This window comes from Chiloscyllium plagiosum, unplaced genomic scaffold (assembly GCF_037043375.1).
Source record: "Chiloscyllium plagiosum isolate Xiang-an unplaced genomic scaffold, Cpla_swu_hap1 HiC_scaffold_17, whole genome shotgun sequence".
NCBI lineage: Eukaryota > Metazoa > Chordata > Chondrichthyes > Orectolobiformes > Hemiscylliidae > Chiloscyllium > Chiloscyllium plagiosum.
In genome coordinates, this window is record NW_028270155.1 from 76,227,846 (window position 1) to 76,241,931 (window position 14,086).

Below are 14,086 nucleotides of genomic sequence, written 5' to 3' on the forward strand. Positions count from 1 at the left end.
TGCTCACAGATTTCTTCCAAACACCTCACAAGATTCTCCAACACAAACAAGCAACATTCTCACTTTCCTAGCTCCATAGGACTTCTTCCGAGTACTGACTCCAACACTTAGCTGTCTACTAATTCCTAGGACTTTGCTAAGTTCTAACAACACAGATACGTTCAACTTTCTGAGAACTCTACCTACGAAATGTGCAGTTCTGATTTCTGGGCAGTACAGCTAGCTGAATGCTTGTAACATGCAGTCAGCTTTGATTTGTTTTGCACATTCTCACTCACTGACTATAATCTTTAAACTCCTCTTCTTTGGCCTTTGAGCTATGCTGAGTAACCTATCAAAAGCCTTGCTAAGCCTAGTGCTGAGTGCTCTCATTGTTGCGATTCAGTTTGTTGACTTCTGAACACAAAAAGCTTTTATAAAGGGAACAATTCATCACTTACCACACTCTATTCCAGATGATAATGACTTAAATTCATAGAATCCCGAGAGTGTAGAAGCAGGCCATTCAGCCGTCAAGTCCACACTGACCCTCCAAAGAGCTGCATCCCTCCAGTCCCATCCCTCTCCTGTCCTTGTAAACTTGCATTCCTCAAGGCTAATCCACCTAGCCTACACATCCCTGGACACAATGGGCAATTTAGCACAGCCAACCCACCTAACCTGCACATTGTTGGACTGTAGAAGGAAACCAGAGCACCTGGAGGGAGCGCACATGGACACAGGGAGAAAAATGCAAACTCCACAGTCGGTCGTCAGAAGGTGGAATTGAATCCGGGTCACGTGCTGTGAGGTGGCAATGCTAAACACTGAACCACCATACCTTGTGTCAAGGCAGTCACTCCCTCCTTAATGCAGGAGAAATGGCTTTGGTCATTTGGCTGTAACTGGAAGATTAAAATGGTGATGGTGTTTCTAAGCTATTTAAATTCTTAATAACCATATTAGGGTTCATTTACGTTGAACACACTGTCCATTAGCTTCATCTTTATCTTTTTCAGGTTCTGTCTCTGTCACCGCATACCAGCATCAAGCTGACTGCACAGGGAGGCACCTGTGATGTGGTGGTGACTTTCTCCCCACCGTACCGAATTCCCCAGTTTGCAGAGGAGGTGATGATGGAGTGCATCGGCGTGTCAAAGCCTCTATTTGTGATACAAGGGTGCTGCCAGGGAATTGAGATCTCACTGGACCAGAACTGCATTGCATTTGGATCAGTTGTTCTCCGTAGCTCAGTCATGCGGCTGATCGTACTAGAAAATGTTGGAGATATTGGTGCAAGGTACGCAGATCATTGCCAGCATGAGATGACTTGACTAAGCCACAGTATGATAGAATTTACTCTGCAATTTGAGAAGGAGGAGGTGGAATCAGATGTAACTGTATTACAGTTGATGAAATGCAACTACAGAGCATGAGGGAGGAGCTGACTAGAATTGACTGAGAGGGGAACCTAACAGCAAAGACAGGAATTTCTGGGAGTAATTCAGGAGACACAGCAGAGATTCATCCCAAGGGAAAAGAAGCATAGCAAAGGCAGGATGAGACAACCATGGCTAACCAGGGAAGTCAGGGACAGCATAAAAGCAAAAGAGCAAGCATATAATGTGGCAAAGGGCAGTGGGAAGCCACAGGATTGGGAAGCCATCAAAGACCAACAGAGGACACCCAAAAAAGATATAAGGAGGGAGAAGATTAAACATGAGAGTAAGTTAGCCAGTATTATTAGGGAAGATTGCAAGAGTTTCTTTAGATGTATGAAGAGTAAAAGAGTGGCAAAAGTGGACATTGAGCTGCTGGGAAATGATGCTGGGGACCAAAGAAATGGCTGAGGAACTGAATGAGTACTTTGTATCAGTCTCCATGGTGGAAGACACAAGTAATATCCCAAAAATTCAAGAGAGATGGGGGTTGGCAAAAATGAGAATGGTGGCCATCACCAAGGGGAAGGTGTGAGAAACATTAAAAGGTCTGAAAGTGGACAAATCACCTGGACCAGGTAGGCTACCCCCTACAGTTCTGAACAAGATAACTGATGAGCTAGTGGAGCCTTTAGTAGTGATCCTTCTGCTATCACTGAAGTCAGTAAAGGTCCCAGAGGACCGAAAAATTGCTCCTGTAACCCCCCTGTTTGTGAAGCGAGTAAGGCAAAAAATGGGAAGTTATTGACCAATTAGCCTGACCTCAGTCGTTGGTAAGATTTTGGAGTCCATTGTGAAGGATGAGATTTCTAAATACCTGTAAGTGCATGGTGAAATAGGGCAAAGTCAGCATGGTTTCATGCAGGGGTTTCATGCCTGATAAATCTGTTAGAATTCTTTGAGGAGGTAATGAACTGGTTAGACAGGAGAGCCAATAGATATTATCTGTTTGGATTTCAGAATGCCTTTGATGCTGCACAGAAGGCTGCTGAGTAAGATAAGGTCCCATTGAGTTAGAGGCAAGGTACTAGCATGGATAGAAGATTGGCTGTCTGGCAGAAGGCAGAGAGTGGGGATAATAGGATCCATCTCAGAATGGAAGCCAGTGACTAGTGGCATTCCACAAGGGTCAGTGTTTGGACCACAACTTTTCACTTTAATCTGGATGAAGGAACTGAGGAAATTCTGACTGAGTTTGCAGATGATACAAAGATAGATGGTGGGGCAGGTAGTATTGAGGAGGCAGAGAGGCTGCTGAAAAATTTAAACAGTTTAGGAGAGTAGACTAAGAAGTGGCAGATGAAATAAAGTGTTGAAGGTGTGAGGTCATGCACTTTGGTAGGAAGAATAGAGGCACAGACTATTTTCGAAATGGGGAGAAAATTCAGAAATCTGGAATACAAAAGGACTTGACAATCTCTTCAGGTAAACTTGCAGATCGATTCGATAGGAAGGCAAATACAATGTTGTCATTCATCTTGAAAGGACTAGAATATAAAAACAGGGACATACTTCTGAAGTTTTATAAGGCTCTGGTCAGACCAGATTTAAATTATTGTGAGCAATTTTGGGCCATACACCTCAGGAAGGATGTACTGGCCCTGGAGCGGGTCCAGAGGAGGTTCATGAGAATGATCTCAGGAATGAAAGGCTTAACACATGAGGAATGTTTGAGGACTCTGGGACTATATTTGATGGTGTTTAGAAGGATGAGGGGGAATCTGAAATTTACAGAATTCTGAATAGACAAAGTGGATGTTGGGAAGATGTTTCCATTGGCAGAAGAGGACCCTAGGGCATAGCCTTAGAGTAAAAGGAAACTTCTTCAGCCAGACAGTGGTGAATCTGTGGAATTCATTGCCACAGAAAGCTGTGGAGGCCTGGTAATTGAGTATATTTAAGACCGAAATAGATAAGTTCTTGATTGCCAAGGGGATCAAAGATTACTGGGAGAAAGCAGGAAAATTGAGTTAAAAAACCTATCAGGAGAAACTGAGGACTGCAGATGCTGGAGATCAGAGTCGAAGAGTGTGGTGCTGGAAAAGCACAGCAAGTCAGGCAGCATCTGAGGAGCAGGAGAGTTGACATTTTGAGCATAAGCTCTTCATCAGAAAAAAACCTATCAACTATGATTGAATGGTGGAGCAGACATGAAGGGCCAAATGGCCTAAGTTCTCAGCTTATGGTGTTATGGAGTCTATTGTCCCTTCAAAGCTCAGAAGTATTTATTATCCTTTTTACATTCTTTTATGGAATGGATATGTCACTGGCTAGACCAACATTTGTTCCCCATCCACATTAATGCTGGAGGAGGTGTGGTGAGTTGCCTTCTTGATCGGCTGCAGTCCCTGGAATGTAGGAATGTCTGAAGAGGTGTTAGGAAGGAAGCTCCACAATTTTAACCCAGCGACACTGAATGAACAGTAATATAGTCCCAAGTCAGGATGGTGAGGATTTGGAAGAGAAGTTGCATATGGTGGCGGTGGTTATATCCATGTTCTTGTCCTTCTGGATGGTAGAGTTTATGGGTTTGGAAAATGCTATTGAAAGACCCTTGCTGATTTGATACAGTACATCTTCTGGATGATATACACTGGTGCCATGGTGCATCCTTTTGCAATGGAGAAGTGAATTTTTAAGTTGGTGAGGTGTGCCAATAAAGTGTGCTGCTTTGAACTGAATGGTCTCAAGTTTCTTGAGTATCGTTGGAACTATTTTTATTCAGGCAAGCATGGAGTGTTCTATTACACTCCTGACTTATGCCTTGTAGATCATGGACAGGCTTTGAAAGTCACAAGGTGACTTAATAACTGCAGGATTCCTATCCTCTGACCTGCTGTTATTACCACAGTATTTATATCGCTAGTCCACTCTAGGTTTTGGTCAGTGATAACCCCGATTGGTAGTGTGACAATTCTGCTCCTTTAACAAGGTTAAGTTATCCTTGTTTTCTTTTCAGAGGGGTCATAAAGACAGGGGTTCCATTTTGTCTGCATTTATCTACTTAAAGACACTTTTAAGTTTAAAAAAAATTGTACAATAAAAGGGGAGTTCCCTTTTCTCTGATTTGGTTTGGGTTGGTTTTAACAAGCAGTCAGTGTTTTGAGACTGCTGGTCAAAGAAACAGTTCCAGGCTGATCCTCCCTCTCTCTCTCTCTCTCTCTCTCTCTGACATCTCTCCAGGGTCTGATTTTACCTTTTGGTCAAGGGGGTGTTTATGGGGATTGTTGTAGGCATTTGGAAGAGCATCATTAAGTTAGGATGCTCTGTTGGGTTTTTGGAGAGGTTAAGTTCTGTATTCTGTTCTCTTTTGTTTGTTTCATTTGGTGCTCCGTAAATAAATTCTGTTTTGTTTAAAACCGAGGGGTTTGAACCAGCTGTGTTAGGCCTGGAATATCCACTCTACACCTGTTTAAAGCAATTAGAAAAGTTAGGATCTGGGCTACTTTCTTGAAATGTTTTGAGGCGTTACAGCCTGCTCCATAACAATAGTAGGATACTCAGCAATGGTAATATCATTGAATGTCAAAGGCAGATGATTTGATTCTTTACAAAACAGTACAGCACAGGAATGTGCCCTTCGGCCCATTGTGATTATCACTGGAAATAATCATTACCTGGACCTTGTGTGGCACTAATGTGACTTTCCAATTGTCAGCTCAAGCATGAGTTCTGTCTAGGTCTTGCTGAATGGGGATACAGATTGCTTTTTCTGACCAGTTGTAAAATTGAACAGAGCACTGTTTAAACATGAGCAAATACTCCCATATTTGCGGTTACAAAGGCGTGAAGGTTCTTGATGAGACAGCTGAAGATGGTTAGGTCTCAGACACCACCCAGCCAAGCAAGTGGAGAATATTCCATCATACTCCTGACTTGTGCCTTGTAGATAGTTGTGAGGCTCTGGGACCTGAGTTACTGACTGCAAGTTTCCTAGCCTCTGACCTGCTCTTGTAGCCATTACATTTTTCGAACCAAGCTGTAATTAGTTTGGGTTGTCCTGGTAAAACCCAAACTAAGCATAAGTGAGCCGTTTGTTGCTGAGTTAAAGTCACTGTCAACAACACTTCCTGTCACTTTGTGATGGTTGAAAATGGACTAATGGTTAGATTGGATTTGTTCTCTTTTTGTGGAAAGAATGTACCTAGATAATCTTGCACACGTAAATAATTTTTTTAAAATCCAGTTTAGTGTCAAATTCTATGCCTTGGAATAGTTTACTATTTTAATGGTGTTATGTAAATTCAAGTTTCTGTTGTCATTGCATTGTGTTCTCAATGAGTTAAACCTTCTCCTTTACATTACAGCTTTAGATGGGACATTGAGAAGTTTAAGCCTCACTTTTCAATTTCTCCCGTGGAGGGCTATATCTCCCCAGGAATGCAAGTGTCCCTGGAAGTGATATTTCATCCTGCTAAAGTACATGCAGATATTCGTTTGGAAAACGTGCAATGCTTCATCGAAGGAGCCAAATCTCTCTATCTCTACCTGACTGGTTCATGTGTGGCACCAACAGCTATGAAAGAGGTACAACCACTTTGCACGTGCATATCAGCAACTGTAGTTCCTGCTTTACAAGAATGGCTACACTTCAGAAAGACATCACTATCTGCAGATGGTCTTTGATGTTTTGATAGCACCAAAGGATCTGTAGAAATGCCAGGCCTTCCTTTCTTTTCTTTGTTCTTCCATTTTTTTTTCTTTCTGTCTTTTTTTAGACTTGTATCATCTGGTCATCTAAATCAGGCATCTGGTATTGTGCTTGAAGCCATCAATTTTCTTACTAGGTTAAAATTGCCCTTTAAAATCTGGCTTACATTGACGATCATTCTGCAACTGCTCTGGTAGTCATTGATTGTAAGCAAAGAAAAGGGGGAGGCAGTGGCATAGTGGTAATATCTCTGGACTGGTAATCCTGAACCCCAGGTTAATGTGCTGAGGACATGGGTTCAAATCCCACCATTGCTGATATGGAAATTTAAATTCAGTTTAAAAATCTGGAATAAAGACCTAGTTTAATGGTGATGATATAACTACTGTTGATTACCATAAAAAGGGGAATTGTTTCCCACCAAAAAGAAGTGTGCTGCAGCTCCCAAGATATCTGTAAGGTTGGGTGAGCCACACTAGATTGGATTTGACACTGGGTGTCAGGTATTGTGGAGATGGTTGTGGTGACTCCCATTTGGGTGAAGGCCTCATGGGGCTCCACACTTGACATCTGCTGGCCTGAGTGAAAACAGCAAAACGTCCCTCTGGGGCAGGCAATACACAATGGGGTGAAGTGTTGCTCACAAGCACTGTAACAGCAACATACCGGAAGGATTTAGGCTCCTACTTTATTTTGTGCATGTTTCTGACTGTAGCGAAGTTGTTTTGAATGCACTTCTGACTCATCATTTATGTGCATTGCAAACCCCATGTTTAACATTCGCAGAGATGTCTGCTGTTATACTCCCATTTCCAGATTGCAGAAGAACGACATGTGAAACATACTGAAAATAAAACATTTTGGAAATCACTGAGGATCAGGCAGCATCCGTGGAGAGAGAGCAAGCTAAGGCATAGCACAGTGGCTCAGTGATTAGCACTGCTGCCTCATAGCACCAGGAACCCGGGTTCAATTCCAGCATTGGGTGACTGTCTGTGTAGTCATAGAGTCGTGATGTTTGTACATTCTCCTCCTGTCTGTGTGGGTTTCCTCCAGGTGCTCTGGTTTCATCCCATAGTCCAAAGATTGCAGGTTAGCCAAATTGGCCATGCTAAATTGCCTATAGCGTCCAGGGATATGAAGGCTAACCATGGGAAATGCAGGGTTATAGGAATATGGTTGAGGAGATGGGCCTGGGTAGGATGCTGTTTGAAGGGTTGGTGTTAACTCAATGGGACAAATGGCCTGCTTCCATGCTGTAGGGATTCTATGATTAAAATGTTTTGAGTCTAGATAACTCTTCATGAAGGGTCCTCTGGACTCAAAACATTAGCTCGCTGTCTCTCTATGGATGCTGTGCCTGACCCATTGTGATTTCCAGCGCTCTTTGTTTTCAGTACAGGTTCCAGCATCTACAATAATTTGTTCCTTTGTGAGAAATGTGTAATTCTGGTAAGGTAGTTGCCAGTATGTTTTAATTGTGTGTAATTCGGGTGGTCAGTAAACAGGGCCACAGCTGGTTAGAGAGTTCAGTGGAACCCCCCCCCCACCTCATCCACAGGATCTTTATAATGTAGATTGACAGACAGTCAGCCTTCTCTCAAATCTTTCCTCAATTTTGTGTGACCCTTTCTGAAGACCTCAGCTCATCTAGGAGTGTGGCACGTGGAAAAGAGACACACGGTAGCTCAGTGGTAAGCACTGCTGCCTCACAGCACCAGGGTCCCAGGTTCGATTCCAGCCTCGGGTGACTGTCTGTGTGGAGTTTGCACATTCTCCCATGTCTGCATGTGTTTCCTCCGGGTGCTCTGGTTTCCTCCCACAATCCAAAGATGTGCAGATCAGATGAATTGGCCATGCTAAATTGCCCATAGTGTTAGGTATATTAGTCAGAGGGAATGCGTCTGGGGTGGGTTACTCTTCGGAGGGTCGGTGTGGACTTGTTGGGCCGAAGGGCCTGTTTTCACACTGTCGAGAATCTAGTCTTAATGTTTCCAGAATCTAATCTTAATGAATCTAATTGAGATTGAGGGAGAGGAGATTTGCAACCCGCAGTTTTCCATTCCAGTTGAGATTTTCCAGGAGCAAGGTAGTGTAAGGCTGCCTGGCCCTTCCCAGACTGTGAGAGTGAGGAGTGCTCCTCTCCCTCCCCAATTAGAAATCCTGCTAGTTCAACCTTTTCTACTATCAACTGAAACCTTGCCAACCAATGAGGCCCGATTGCTGTGAGGAGAGCAGCAGCTACCAAATGGATTCCATACCTAGGACACACTGGCTGACACACTGCTGCAAGGTTCCTGGTCCCCACCAGTGTCAATGCCAACAAGTGCCACACATGCCACAGGCATCCAGCAACTCACCTAAAATAACCCTTTGTGCTGGCGCTAAGGTAAGATAAAACAGGAGAGAATGCTGGACATTCTGCAGTCCTATCGTCCACCTCCCTCACCACAAGTTCTGGGAGCAGGGTGGCAGGACTGTCGACTCTTGCTGGGCCATGGACTGCCCATGTGACCAGTCTTTACATGGAAGACTAAGCTGTTTGTCCCTGATGAATGCCCATCACAATGCTAAAGTATAGGTCAGCTGTTCTGAACTAAGGTCTGCCAAATACTCTGCTCACAGTATTCATCAGGTCAACCTTGTAATGAGAAGGAACCACAGTGCAGACACATGCAACACATGATGTCAGCCTCAAGACAACTTCTACTTTTTACCAACATCATAAGGTGGAGAAAGAATTCAATTCTCTTACACACACACACACACACGTATTAACTGCTGTGAGGTACAATTTAATACAAGACAGTAGAATTCTTCAATTTTTGAAAATGTGTTGGCCATCCCTAATTGACTCAGAGGGCAGTTAGAAATCAACCACATTGCTGTGTGTCTGAAGTCACATGTAATCTAGGTCAGGATGGCAGATTTCTTTCCCTCAAGGGCATCAGTGAACCAGATAGTTTTATGACAATCAACAATCATTACTTTGTCACCTTTAGGTTAGCTTTTTATTTCAGATACTTCTAAAAACAATTTTCAATTTCAGTACCTTCCTTGATGGGAATTTGAACCCAACTCCTCAGAACATTAGCTCGAGGTTTTGGATTACTAGTTCAATGACATTACAACTACATCACCATGAATAACAGGAAAACAGCACTCCTTTTGTTCTGTGAATGATGCATAATCATTTACAACCTGATTCTCCTGCATAAGGATTTGAAAAATATTTGGCTCTGAACACATCCGCATATTTGTTCCATCCACTGTTTGGGTTATAAATGGACTCTGACAGAGAATCTTATTCCATTATAACGCATATGCAAAGACTATCATTATCTCCTTAAGCATATTAACTTTCCTTCCGTCCCATATCCAGGAGCATCTGATGGTGTTTCCAAAGAGTCAAACACACTTACAAATATATTTTGTTTCAGTAAGTGCACATCATAGTACAATATATTTTTCACCCTGGAGACCAAGACCGTAACACCATCCTTGTTCACATGGAGATATCTCCATGGAGTAAATGCGTTGACGATTTTTAGTCAATAAACACCATTCTGACATAGAATTATATTGGCTTGCTTTCACACCCACTGAGTCAAAAACCTTAAATTCCCCTCCTAACAGGCCTGTGGGTCTCCCTATACAGATGAATTGCAGCAGTTCAAGAAGGTGACTCATCATCACTTTCGTAAGGGTAGTTAAGGTTCAGCTGCAAGTTCTGGCCCAGCCAACTTTGCTCACCATGAAAGAATATATTTTTTAAAAAAGTATACATGTTATGCAGCTAACAACAAGGATTGTGTCGAGAAGGCATGTTTAGTAACAGAGAAAGAGTCACAACCTGCCCCTCTGTGTATAGTACTAGTCACTGCCCTTACAGAAGGATGTTAATACATTGGAAGCAGTTCAGACAAAGTTTACTAGACCAATGCCTGGAATAAGCAGATTGTCTTATGAGCAAAAGCTAGACAGGCCAAGCCTGTATCTTCTGGAATTTAGAAGAATCAGAGGTGACCTAATTGAAAAGTATAAGATCCTGAGGGTACTTGACCGGGTGAGTGTTGAAAGGACATTTCCTCTTGTGAGAGAATCTAGAATTAGAGGACACAGTTTAAAATAAAGGGATACACATTTAAAACAGAGATAAGAAAGTATTTTTTTCTCTCAGAGGGTTGATACTCTTTGAAATTCCATCCCTCAAAAGGCAGTGAATGCGCAATCTAAATATTTTTAAGGCAGTGGTGGATAGATTCTTGGTGGTCAAGGTGGTGAACAATTATCAGGGATATGAAACAATCTGAAGTTGAGGTTAAAATCTGACCAGCCATGATCTTATTGAATGATGGAGCAGGCTCGAACGGCTGAGTGCCCTACTCTTGTTCCTTGTTTGTATCTGTCCATGTGATGACAAATTTCCTCTGAGCTGACTCATGGTAGAAAATGCAACAGCTTAGATGGATCTTGTATCAACTTTCGAACATGAATCCCGACCATAATCCTTTAAATCACCTCTTCCTCAGTGGTTAGCACTGTTGCCTCACAGCGCCAGGGACCCGGGTTCGATTCCAGCCTTGGGCGACTGTCTGTGTGGGTTTGCACATTCTCCCTGTGTCTGCATGGGTTTGCTCTGGGTGCTCTGGTTTCCTCCCACAGTCCAAAGCTGTGCAGGTCAGGTGAATCAGTCGTGCTAAATTGCCCATAATGTTCAGGGATGTGTAGGTTATGTGCATTAGTCAGGGGTAAATGTAGAATAATAGGGTAGGGGAATGGGTCTGGGTGGGATACTCTTTGGAGGGTCGGTGTGGACTTGTTGAGCCAAATGGCCTGTTTCCACACTGTAGGGATTCTATGCTATGATAAACACTCTTATGGTATTATTCAAGTTCAGTAGTGCCTCAAATTTTAGTTAAAAGAAGCAGGCAATGAGAATAAATGTACTACTAATGTTTGTTACTGTTTCTTTTCCTGATTGACATTATAGATGGTAATCACCCAAGAGGTGATGGCTTTTTTGTACAGAATCACAGAATCCCTATAGTCTGGAAAGAGGCCATTTGGCCCAACAAGTCCACACCAACTCTCTGAAGAGCATCCCATCCAAACTCAACCCCCTTCCCTATCCCTGCAACCCCCATGGCTAATCTGCCTAACCTATACATCTCTGGACACAATGGGAAATTTACCATGGCCAATCCATCTAACCTGCACATGTTTGGACTGTGGGAGGAAACCGGAGCACCTGGAGGACACCCACGCAGACACAGGGAAAATGTGCAAACACCACACAGATAGTCACCTGAGGCTGGAATCGAACCCGGGTCCCTGGTGCTGAGAGGCAGCAGTGCTAACCACTGCAATCCTGTTTTTTCAATTATTTATTTCATGTCCCAACAAGATGATCCAGCCTCCTTAAAGTTTATACCTTTTCTGTTACTTTTACTTTCTTGGAATAACTGCAACAAAGAAGACAGCATGCTCCTCCCTCTTCACCATTAGAAACATAGAAAATAGGCCATTCAGCCTTCGGCCCTTCGATTCAATATGATCATGGCTGATCATGCAACTTCATTTTTCCCATTCCTGCTCTTTCTCCATACCCCATGATCACTTTAGCCACAAGAGCCATTCCAGCTCCCTCTTGAATATATCTAACAAACAGTTCCCACAGCTTTCTGTGGTAGAGAATTCCACAGGTTCACAATGCTTTGAATGAAAAAAGTCTTCCTCATCTCGGTCCTGAATATCTTGCCCCTTATTGCGTTAGCGTGCTTGAACAAACCTGACCATTTTTCTCTCCGTTCTCAATGGTAAGTGTCATTCCTCCACTTGTTAGCTTGTTTAACCTTTATCTTTTTTGTCACAAGACAGTCAACACCAGAACGTCAATAAATTCTTCCAGGCTGGAAGTTTTAGATTAGAACCGGATAAACATGTTGAGCCTCCCAGCATGTTTTCACTTACAGTAAAAAAACACTGGAGAACTTGTTATGTTCTTTCTCTATTTTGGATGGAAAAAGATGTCTCCAATGAGCTCAGATCATTTCCAGGCAGATGTGTACTCCTACAAAACAGACATCAGACACTAATTGTGACCACCAGGCCATTTTAAGCTACACAAACATATTTACCCTCCAGAGCTTGTTTGCTGTGCTGATTGTGCTAAACACTGTCTGCAATGCTGTGATTGAGATGGGGAACTATTTTGACAACACGCTAGGTTAAAGACTGAGAATTATAACTAAGGAAATAACTGAATAGTGAAGCTGAAACATAGAAATTTGGTCTGTATTACCATAACAATATTTATCAGTCAGCCAATGCTTGTCAGATGATTAGGTCACTAGCATGTTACTACTTCTGGAAGCTTGCTACTTCCAACCGGCTGCTGTGTTTTCTACTTTACAATGTCGAACCACTTTAAAAATGTGGAGTTTATTCAAGGAAAAGCTCCTGTGTGTCCTAGGTAAGTATGTACCTGTCAGGCAGGGAGGAAGATATAGAACGTGTGAGCCGTGGTTTACTAAGGAAGTGGAATCTCTGGTAAAGAAGAAGAAGAAGGCTTATGTTAGGACAAAATGTGAAAACTCAGGGCGCTTGAGGGTTACAAGGAAGTCAGGAAAGACCTAAAAAGAGAGCTCAGAAGAGCCAGGAGGGGACATGAGAAGTTGTTGGCGGATAGGATCAGGGTTAACCCTAAGGCTTTCCATAGGTATGTCAGGAATAAAAGAATGATGAGAGTTAAATTAGGGCCAATCAAGGATAATAGTGGGAAGTTGTGTGTGGAGTCAGAGGAGATAGGGGAAGCACTAAATAAATATTTTTTGACAGTGTTCACTATAGAAAATGAAAATGTTGGCGAGGAAGATACAGAGATACTTGCATCTAGACTAGATGAGATTGAGGTTCACAAGGAAGTGGTATTAGAAATACTGCAGAGTGTGAAAATAGACAAGTCCCCTGGGCCGGATGGGATCTATCCTAGGATCCTCTGGGAAGCAAGGGAAGAGATTGCCGAGCCTTTGGCATTGATCTTCAAATCATCATTGTCTACAGGAATAGTGCCTGAGGGCTGGAGGATAGCAAATGTGGTTCCCTTGTTCAAAAAGGGCAATAGAGACAGCCCTGGTAATTACAGACCAGTGAGTCTCACTTCAGTTGTTGGTAAAGTGTTGGAAAAGGTTATAAGAGATAGGATTTATAACCATCTAGAAAAGAATAATCTGATCAGGGACAGTCAGCACGGTTTTGTGAAGGGTAGGTCATGCCTAACGAATCTTATTGACTTTTTTGACAAAGTTACCAAACAGGTAGATGAGAGTAAACCGGTTGATGTGGTGTATATGGATTTCAGCAAGGCATTCGATAAGGTTCCCCAAAGTAGGCTATTATACAAAATGCGGAGGAATGGGATTGTGGGAGACATAGCAGTTTGGATCAGTAATTGGCTTGCTGAAAGAAAACAGAGGGTTGTAGTTGTTGGAACATGTTCATCTTGGTGTCCAGTTACTAGCGGCGTACCGCAAGGGTCGGTATTGGGTCCACTGTTGTTCGTCATTTTTATAAATGACCTGGATGAGGGCTTTGAAGGGTGGGTTAGTAAATTTGCGGATGACACTAAGGTTGGTGGAGTTGTGGATAGTGACGAAGGATGTAGTAGGTTGCAGAGAGACATAGATAGGATGCAGAGCTGGGCTGAGAGGTGGCAAATGGAGTTTAATGTGGACAAGTGTGAGGTGATACACTTTGGCCGGAGTAATCGGAATGCAAAGTACTGGGCTAATGGTAGGATTCTTGGGAGTGCAGATGAACAGAGAGATCTCGGTGTCCATGTACACAGATCCCTGAAAGTTGCCACCCAGATTGACAGGGTTGTTAAGAAGGCATACAGTGTTTTGGTCTTTAGATTAGATTTTTTTTTTAGATTACTTACAGTGTGGAAACAGGCCCTTCGGCCCAACAAGTCCACACCGCCCCGCCGAAGCGCAACCCACCCATACCCCTACCC

The 14,086-nt window shown here is 42.9% G+C and overlaps 1 protein-coding gene across 1 annotated transcript in view; it reads left to right on the plus strand.

Annotated features, from left to right (window-relative positions):
- hydin (HYDIN axonemal central pair apparatus protein) overlaps window positions 1-14,086 on the plus strand; it is a 905,740-nt gene that overhangs the window by 837,794 nt on the left and 53,860 nt on the right. Inside the window, exons 79-80 of the mRNA XM_043707374.2 lie at window positions 999-1,279; window positions 5,726-5,945. Coding sequence (XP_043563309.2) covers window positions 999-1,279; window positions 5,726-5,945 — 501 coding nt within the window. The remainder of the gene's footprint in view (window positions 1-998; window positions 1,280-5,725; window positions 5,946-14,086) is intronic.